The 10,095-nt window shown below is 46.4% G+C and overlaps 1 protein-coding gene across 1 annotated transcript in view; it reads right to left on the bottom strand.

The window, feature by feature from the left end:
• CAMK1G (calcium/calmodulin dependent protein kinase IG) overlaps nt 1-10,095 on the bottom strand; it is a 17,724-nt gene that overhangs the window by 7,337 nt on the left and 292 nt on the right. The window contains exons 2-4 of the mRNA XM_012811842.1: nt 5,388-5,516; nt 2,238-2,312; nt 17-155 (exon numbers count right to left, since the gene is read on the bottom strand). Coding sequence (XP_012667296.1) covers nt 17-155; nt 2,238-2,312; nt 5,388-5,516 — 343 coding nt within the window. The remainder of the gene's footprint in view (nt 1-16; nt 156-2,237; nt 2,313-5,387; nt 5,517-10,095) is intronic.

Here is a 10,095-nt window from a genome sequence, read left to right as displayed (position 1 = left end):
ACTCCTGCTTGGGCACCTTTAAGTCTCTGTGGACGATGCCATTCTCATGAAGGTATTTCACTGCTGACAAGACCTGCTGGATCACCACACTGGCGTCCTTCTCCGTGTAGACACCTCGCTCTAGGATCCGGTCAAAGAGCTCCCCACCAGAGACACTGTGGGCACAGGGGCAAAAGAAGAAATTCAATTCTCAATCAGGTCAAAGTGCTTGCTCTGTAGCCATGGGAGACATAGTTGTGATGGGACAGGCAGGTGCCCATGAGCTGTGATTTGAGAACACCTCCTCTGGGCACCTGGATGATATCACCAGGGGTCATTTCTTTAGGCTGAACCTTGGCTTCCCTTTGGAAACTTCAAGATACAAATGCCCTTGGTTGGGGCTGCATATGAAGCCAATGATCCCTTAGTGCGGACACAAGTCTTAGCTGCCTTCTCTCCTGTCCTAGAACCCAGGAAGCTATGATCAAACAAAGAGGTCACAGCAAAATCAGGCAAAGTAGGAAAGAAAAAGTGTGCAAATGAGGCAAATTTTGCTTGTATCAGGATTTCTTTTCTCACTTTTGAAAATTGAGCCACCTAAAACTGGAATTATGGGTAGGGTTGTAGGGGTATTTTGAGACTCACATGGTAAAGTATCTCAGAATTCAGAGAAGCTTCAAGTCCAGCCCCCATTTCTTGAATACCATCTATGCTATTTTTGCATGGAAGTTTTCTAGTCAGTCTTGGAGAGTACTGTCAGAGAACTCATTGCCTCCTAAGACAGAGTGTTGCATCTTTTGGCTTCTTCTTAATATTTCTATATATTGTGTTGAAACCTGATACCTTATGGTTTCTACTAGCAGATACCAATTATACCCACTGGGACCTTACAGAATAACATCCATTCATAAGACGCTGAGTACGGAAAGACAGTGCAATGCTCTCCTGAGGCCTTCTCTTCTCCAGGATAAACATCCCCCAACTATTTCAACCTTGACCCAGGGGTCCCAGTCTTCTCACTACCCTTTCCCCCCTCCCACTGTCCTGTGATAGTAGATGTGGCCATGCATGCCTGATAGTGCCACGTAGCGATGAAGGAATAGAATTTCTCCAACCAGAATACATATCATCCTGCCTTAGGCTTCTGTCTCAGGCCCTGGGCTCTGCTATAGGAGCTGGAGGCCCACAGAAAAGATGCTCTTTTACATAGTTATGAATGCCTGACCCTGAGCAGCCTGGGTCCTGGAGGCTTGGTGGCTCCTCAGAGGCATCTCAACCTACCCGCCTCCTTGCTCCCCTTAGCCTTCTGAGTGACCGTGTGCTAATCCTGTTGGATTGACCTCTGTTGGATTGGCCCATCTGGCCCCTGCTCACTTGTTAGTGCGGCTCTGGGCCCTTCCCAACTTATTCACTTGACTATCTGCTACCACTTGTCACTGGGCCTCGGGTAAGCCCAATAGTTAATCAGCTGTGTAGGCCTATCTCATTAAAGATTCTGATGAAATATCCCATCAGTAAAAAACTATATTGCGCTCAGCCATGCTGTGATTGCAAAGAGGTGTGTGTGTGTGTGTGTGTACTTTATAAATACAAGTGTCTTTGAGCTCAAGGCTGAACTCTCAGGAGCACCAACTAACTTCTACAGCAGTCACCGCCAGGCAGAACTCTTATTTGGAAATGGGAACAACCAGGAGACCTCACTAAAGAAGTGACATTTCTGTCCTACAGATGGACACGCTATCACAGCCTATTTTTAACTTTGGGTGGCTCTTTCTGAAAAAGTCTTTCTTTTTATTGAAATCTATCTACCTGTGGTTTCCACTTGTACAGCAATTTTATTTTGGAGTGATGTTAAAACATTTCCTGTCCAGTTTAATTGAGCAGTACTGGACAAAATGGACAAGCTGTAGAGCTAAAAAGAATTCTGGTGGCTCTCTGCTATGCCTGGCATTTCCACCTTTGCTTGCTGGGTAGTGAGGAGGTCCAGAAAGTTCCAGGGGAGGGGTGGGACAGCAGAGAAGCATGGCGGGGTTGGGGGTGCAGCTATTTGCTGACTGGTAGGAAATATTCTAACGCTGCTAAGGCCCTTGGCCCACACAGAGGCATACTGAGCCGAAGAGAGCTCTTAGCATTTCAGAGTCTCCTGAACTAATTCTTGAGTGTGTCTTTGACTCACTGTCCTTCCCTCAGCACTGATCGATCTTCCCTGGGCACCCCCCTAGACCTCTGCGGAGGAAGCGGGGTTGCCTTTCACTTACAGCTGCATGACCAGGTAATAGTGAGTGGAGCTCTCGTAGATGTCCTCCAGGGTCACAATGTTTTCATGCTTGATCCTGGGAAGAATTAAGCATATAGTAAGAGGGGCATGATTCAGGTTGTCCAGACAAACAGTGGAGACCCAGCCCAGAAGTTTCTGTTGGAGGCTTCTGATGGCAATGTTCAGGAAGCCCGGGTCCTTGTGAAGCCTTCATAAGAAGTAGGCTGTCCCAAAGTGATCCAGAGAAAAGATTCCCGGGGTGGTACACAATCCACGCTTATTGAATGCATAGTTGAACATTCTTCCTTTAGGGAATGGGAATCTCTTTGAATTTTACCAAAAGAGAGTGAAAAGAACTGAGAAAGGCAAAGGGATTACTTAATACTAGATTATTTATGGGTATCCAGGATTTCTTCTGAAACCTCACATGAAGAAAGTACAGGTTAGTATCCCTTATCTGAAATGCCTGGGACAGAAGTGTTGCAGATTTAGGATGTTTCTGGATTTTGGAATACTTGCATATACATAATGAGATATCTGGGGCATGAGACCCAAGTCTAAACATGAAATCCATTTATGTTTCACGTATACCTTATACACATAGGCTAAAGGTAATTTAAACAATACTTTTAAGAATTGTGTGCATGAAACAAGGTTTTGACTGCATTTTCACCGTGACCTGTCATATGAGGTAAGGTGTGGAATTTTCCTCTTGGGGTGTTGTGTCAGTGCTAAACAAGTTCCAGATTTTGGAGCATTTGAATTTTTGATTTTCAGATTAAGGATGCTCACCTGTATACAGCAGGAGGGATTTAGGTGAGCTGAGCATCCCCTTGAATGGCCGTGGAGGAAGTGTGGAGAAATCATTGTCCCAGGACATTGTGACAAGTAAAGTTGATGCTTATTTGGGGGGTCAGTTCTGCGGGATGCATTAGATTGGTGACTCGGGGCTATTTTGACACTCAGAAAACATTTGGCAATACCTAGAAACATTTTTGGTTGTCACAAGTGGAGCAGCTGAAGGTACTACTGGCATCTAGTGGGTAGAGGCAGAAATGCTGTCCAATAATGCACAGGACAGCCCCCCACAGAACAAATGATCGTGTGCTCTAAGGCGTTAGTAGCATCGTGGTGGAGAAACCTGGCCCTAGATTATTACCCTGCTCCAGGATTACTCAGAGACTGAGGGAAGCAGAATAATCGTAATAACTGGGAGGCGTGGCTTGCAGGGCAGCAATACTACGCATGCCTGAGAGGAGGCAAGTCTCTAGGAAGTTTACTCATGGCTGTGCAGCACATAGGGTAAGAACTTAGACTTGGAGTCTGTTGGGCTTGGATTCAGATCTAGCTCAGGTACTCACATGTACTAATTAGGTAATGACTTCAGATGGTTTATTCAAATTTTTTGAGCCTTATTTTCCTCGTCTGAAACATTTATGTGTCTCAGAGGGTTACATCAGGATTAAAGGAGATAATTCACAATGCTTAGTCTCGTGCCTGGGGAAGAGTAACCGTACTCAACAGCAGCTATCTTCTTTAAGATATTTAAAAAATACAGACCTGTTGTAGTGGTTGCTTGGTGATTCAACTATGCTCATAAGCTGACCATGCTAACATTAGTTTATTGATTATTCACTCACTCCACAGAGTTTATTGAACACTTATGCTATTGATATGACACAATGATAAGAAAGGCCACATGGTCCTTGTTCTCAGTCTCTGTCCTCATCTCCCTAGAGCCCAGACCTATGTCTTCAGCATCTGACTGGACAGCTCCATGTATGTGGACACCTATGTCCAATATGTTCCAACCCATTTCTTTCTATTTCCTCCACACCTGCACATCTATTTTATTCTCTATCTCAAGAAATTGATATTAATTGATCAATCCCAGCATCATTTTTAGTGCTTTTGTCTTTTACGCTTTTACCAAACCCAATTTCTTCCCTCTTTGAAACATCCCTGCTTCTAGCCCTGTTGCCCACATATGGTCTCGCCACTACCTTTGCTTGTATTCTCATCTCATGCCTGGATTACCATGAAAGTCCTGTAATTGGCCTCCTGTTCGCTAGGCTGCTATCCTCTGATCCATTCACCAATGCTTAAGAGAGATGGCTCCAAAATACCAATCTGACCCACGCGACTCCTCACGTAAAATCCTTTGAGGATGTCTCTCGCCCACAAAGTAAAGCCAATATTCTTTATGACAACATCTAACATCCTTTATAATCAGGTCCCACTTCATGATTTGAGTTTCAGTTCCTGTCCTTTGATGCCATTTGCTCTAAGTCTGGAGACTTCCAGGACTCGCTCTTCCTTAACAGCTTTGCGCTTCCATGATTCTATGTTAAAGCTTATTCTGCTCTTGGCCTCAATTTCCTTTTTGCACTGACCTTCTTGTCCCACAAAATTCTACTCACCCACCAATGTCCTTCCTCTCTGAAAATGTACATAATAACCCATGCTCATAAAAACACACATGTAATGAACCCCTGTCTCCTCCAAATTCCATCTAGTTTTGACTTCACATCTGATGGGATTAGAATTTGTTAAGGGCATCTCTGTCTCCACCTGGAAAATGTGGGCTCCTGAGGGTGAGGAATTTTGTCTGCCTCATCCTTCTGGTCCTGGTCCTGTGTTCCTGTGCCGAACACACTCTTGGTACACCACAGGGGTTTCACAAAGGCTTGTTGAGAGAGTCTTACTGTAAACATTTGGTGATCTGTTAGTGTAGTGGGATGCTGAACCTACATTTGCTTTGGAATAAATTGAGGCTAATTTCCAAGTTTTATACCTCCTTCTTAATTATTGATTCTTTCTGATGTTGGTCCTTAATTGATTTTTGTTCCTTTGAGCTAATTACTCTCTGTGCACAAACCAGCTCTGTTTGGCAGCTCTGCTACCAGGGCCAGTGGGTTCACTGGTCAATTTGCTGTCAACAGCCACCACCACCCCCCACCCCACAAAAAACCCAACTCAGCCAGGAAAGCAGCAAGCAGCTGTCCGACTAAACTTAACTGGCTGACAAACTGATCCATCCATCAATCAGAGGGAACAGTGCCTTTGGTTGTGAAGACCCAGCCCCAGTCCAGTAATTTGCGAATGAAATGTTATGATCTCACATCACACGGGTGGCCTAGGACCCACTCACTTTTTCAGCACAGCGATCTCGTTCTCCAGGCTGCTGTCTCGGAAGGCAGGGGACTTCTTGATGCACTTCAGGGCGAAGAGCTTCCCAGTCATCCTTTGCTTCACCAGGAAAACTTCTGAAAAAGCTCCTCTGAGAAGACACCAAAAAATGAAACTTAGTACTGGATGGCTAGAGGCAAAGCCAAAGGGTAGATGAGAGAAGGTGTGGCTGATGATTACTGTCCATTGTCACATGGGCCCTGCTGGGCAGTGTTGATGGCAGGGACTCTCTGACATGCCAGTGCTCTCTCTCCTCCCCTACAGAGTTAGGGACTACACAGTTGCTCTTTCCTGATTATGTGAGTTGGAGACAATTCCCAGAGACTCTGGTTTGGCTGTGGAGAGATTTCTCCTCTTGGAAAGGCCGTTTGAGAGAGGCCACTGTAGAGTCGGTCCACATCACTTGTAACGTGGAACAGGGTGGCATGCTGGAGTGGTTGTTCGGAGGTAGTGGTGGGGACAGGGCTCAGACCCAGTGAGAGAGAAAAGACTCCTGTATCAGTTTTGGGTGGTGATTATCATCCTGGACCAATTACCAGAGGACAAGATCGCTGAACATCCTGTCATTCATTCACTACGACCTGCAAAGAGCAAAGACCCAGCCCAGTGGTCTCTGAGGCAGGCTCTGAAGACAGAGCAAATGAAACTCAATGGGAACACAGGCTAGGAGTCCAAATTGCAAGTTTCTTGGTTTGACGAGGATCCCCTGGAGACTAGACCATCAGAACAAAGTTAAGCTAGGGGTGGAGGCTAAAGTCTGGTTGCCCATGTCGGAATCTCAGCTTTTAGGCTAACAAGTCACTTAACATCCTAAGGAGTCCTACTGTCCTAAGTAGTCTGCTTTGTATATAAATTAGGAAGAAGGTGCCTTTTTCGGTGCTGTTTCCTCATCTGAAAAGTGGGAGTACTGATAGTCTGATTCATAATGTTGTTCAGAAGATTAACTGAGTTAACATATGCAAAGTGCTTACAAGTGTTCTTGACATCGATCACAACCATATGTGTTGGATACTATTATTATCATCATCATCATCATTTGAATGCCATTACAGAGAGCACCTAGGAGTACAAGAGCAGATAGAATCTAAATGAGAAACAGCTGAGCCGTCCTCGCTCTCGCCATCTGGGTATTCTAGAATGAAATCCCGAAAGCAGTCAAGCTTTTGTAAGGATGTTAAAAATCTGCATTAAAAAATACTTGGTGTTTTCTGTTTCCTCCAGCTGCACCAGGAACTGAGTTAATCAGAGCCTTCCAAGCTTGCTCTCATTTATCCAGGCATTCATTCGTCCCTTCAACCAAGATTTGTTGAGCACTAGTGAGTCTCAGACACTGGAAATAAAAAGGTAAGTATTTCTGTTCTTGAAGAGCCTACAGCCTATTGAGGAACACAGACAAATAAGCAATTAGCATTTGATTTCAAAAATGCTATCAGGCATTCGATGAATGTTTGTTGAACTGATGGAATTTCTGTGTCAGGCCCTGAGAGTAGTATTGGTCTAGCTTAGAATCCAGTGTGTGAGACCAGCACATGCCGATAAGAATGATGAATTAGGAGACCACAGAAAATGGACACTGAAGACGGGGCCTCTGCTATGGTCGGGTAGGTTGTGAACCGCATGACTCCAGCAGATAGATGCCATTCACCTTGGAGCTACTGCACGTGTTCATATGATAATTATTACACTACCCCCTCCCCACCCACCAGCGGACAGCCAGCTAGAAAAAAGGGCACTTCTTCCTAATTGGTATAAAGTGACTACTTAGGACAGCTGAGGGGATACTATACAGAGCCTCCTGACTTAAGAACACATTCAGCTCAGTTTTAAGGGATAAATGATGAGTTAGCCCTGTTAAAAAAAAAAAGAGAGAGAGAAATGATGTTTCAGGTAGGGGTGAGAGGAAGCATGAGAAAAGCCTGGATGTGTGGAATAGCAGGTAGGGACGAGGCAGCCAGAGTGGCCACCCAGCACTGTGTGTGCAGTGTGACACACGGAATGATGGGAGATGAATGGGGATGGGTACCAGGTCTGTTTGCACTGTGACGTACAAGGATCCGTCTCTGGAGCTCTTCCTTTTCCCTGTATCTTTGGAACCACACGTGGATGGTTCCCTGATTTTGAAGCTGATAGCCACTCTGTGTCCTCTTGTGGAATGGAATCAAATTATGGCCTTTGGTTTACCCCTAGAGGGTACCACACGCACTGTGCTATACGTAAGTGGGCCCCCTAGAGTCGTGCAATGTCAGGGCAACTTAAAATGCTGTGATTGTTCTGCCTCAGGCTGCTTTGTTCATATACTGTGTGTTTGTTGAAGTGTGTGTCATGGGGGCAGGGGCAGGGGACCAGAGGGTTTAATTGTGTCATCTTCCAGGGTGGAGAGATAGAGAATCAGTTTTGAGGGCACAACAGGCCTTCAGAGCCAGAAGTATTTGCTGCGATAGGACTTGGTTGCATTTCTTGCCCTAAAGAGCTCTCTATTCTTACAGAGAACATGATGGTAGAGGAGGTAGGAGGGCACCAAGGGGAAGCAGCTCTTCCTGGGTAGTGACTGGAGGGGGCCTGGGATGTGGGTGACTCAGCCCCTGCTATGGACTATCATTGCACAGGGCCCTGGAAGGGTGGGTGGTGTCTGGACAGGTTTAACAAAGGCCTATTCTCCCTGGAACACCATCCCAGAAGAGCTGAGGAGCAGAGAAGAGACCCCCATCAGGGGATGCTGGTGAATCCTGATTCAGCCCAGTCTGCTCTCCCTATGGCTCTGTCTCCACTGCACCTCACTTTGGCGACTCTGTGGGGCCTGCAGCCTGTGGGTCCCTGTCTCCTTCCCGAGCACCACAGAGTGTCTTCTCTTTACTATTTGCTCAGCCCTGGTTCTGTGGCTTGTCCCCTGTCTTGACCTCTTGCTCCCCATAAATCATTGCTGAGCTGATACACTGAAACCACCAGACACACTTAAAATACAGATCCCTGGCTGCTAGGTCCTATCTCTCAAGATTCCAGTTTAGTAGGCTTGGGAATGGGAGTCTATTTTTCAAAAATTACCCAGGCTAATATGATATTGAGGAGTTGTTATTCATTTTCTGGAGTGTGACAATGATATTGAGGATATATTAGAAAATGCCTTTACTCTTGGCAGACGCAGACAGAGGATTCAGAAGTGCAGTGTTGTGATGTTTGCCTTTATTTACAAATAGCTTGGTGAAATGTGTGTGTGTGCGTGTAAAACAAATACTGTATAATGAAATGCTAGTAATTGTTGAATTGAGGCAGTGGGTATGTTGGTGTTCATGGTCCTAATATTTCACCTTTTCCTTGTTTTAAACATTTTCACTGTTAAAGGATGGAGGGACAAGCTCTCCCGGTGACTCTGATGATCCTCTAGGGTTCGCTGCTGCAGTAGATTTCACTGGGCTCCCAGAGGGCAGCCGTGTCTGTCTTCTGGGTCCTACAGTACAAATCTAACAGACGGTGAATAAGCTCTTGTCAACCTGGGCTTACTTCTTTCCTCTTTTTGGGATTTTTGAAATACTTAGCAAATCTTTTCTGATTCACCCATGAGACTCTCTCTCTCCTGCCCAAACTCCCTCTCTAGCCACCTGTCTGGGCAAAGGCCCCTGATGAAAGGCTGTCAGTCTGATGACCAGCAGGAATCTTTTGCATGTGCAGCCATTGCTGCCTGAGGTCATTGCCAGCTTGCTGGGGCAGAGTGGAGCAGAACTGGCTAAAGAGAAAGTTCTCATGAATGGACAGCCCACTAACTGCTCCTCACTACCCAAGCCCAATTAGCCTAGGCTAATTAGCTGAACAGCTGGGGTTCTGAGATGGTGGGGGCCGGTGACCCAAAGCTGCTGCCAGCCTGCGTCAGAGGCTGTACCCCCACAGGGGAGAGGCAGGACCGAGAGGAGACTCAGCTCCAGACAAGCTGTCTCTGGCCTGCCAGCCGTGTAATCATCATCAAGGGGCAGGCACAGACGCCCTGCAGGCTGGCAGTAGTCTGTATGACAGGACAGCCAAAGTGATTAAATACGGGGGGAGGGTCCACTGATTCAGGCATGTGCAACCCATCCATTCTCTGGACCTCTGAAGCCCCCTTTTTTCCATCTGTAGAAAAAGATGACTTTGGTCTATTCACTGCTGGGAAAAGGAAGAAGTTGAGGACCGAAGCCCTGTAAAGCTCTAGGGTCGCTGAGTCTCCAGAAGTCCTTCAACTCTACTCTTGTGTGAGCAGGGCTAGAACCCACAAGTTTTCACAGATCTCAACGTAGGTGGCAAAACCTGGGGGAATGGGGGCTGGTGCTCCCTGAGGGCTCCCAGTGTTTTAACCCCCCGACTCCATTCCAGTCCACTCACTATTCCCCAGGCCCAGTCTGTAAAATTCTCCTTAAGTCCCTTAGAGCTACGATCCCCACGATCCCCACGATCCCCAATCTCCGGCCCTCTTAGGAACTGGGCCACACAGCAGGAGGTGAGTGGCAGGTGAGCGAACTAAGCTTCATCTGTATTTATAGCAGCTCTCCGCTGCTCACACCATCTCCTGAGCTCTGCCTCCTGTCAGATTCTTCCCCTCTCCCACCCCATTCCTGTTTATGGAAAGATTGTCTTTCATGAAACCAGTTCCTAGCGCCATAGAGGTGGCCTTAGAGCCATGAGATTAAGTCACAGTCGCCTCA

The sequence above is a fragment of the Otolemur garnettii genome, unplaced genomic scaffold (genome assembly GCF_000181295.1).
Source record: "Otolemur garnettii isolate 467f Iridium unplaced genomic scaffold, OtoGar3 scaffold00178, whole genome shotgun sequence".
Lineage (NCBI taxonomy): Eukaryota > Metazoa > Chordata > Mammalia > Primates > Galagidae > Otolemur > Otolemur garnettii.
Note: the sequence above shows the minus strand (reverse complement) of the source record. Positions and strands in the feature narration are given on the sequence as shown.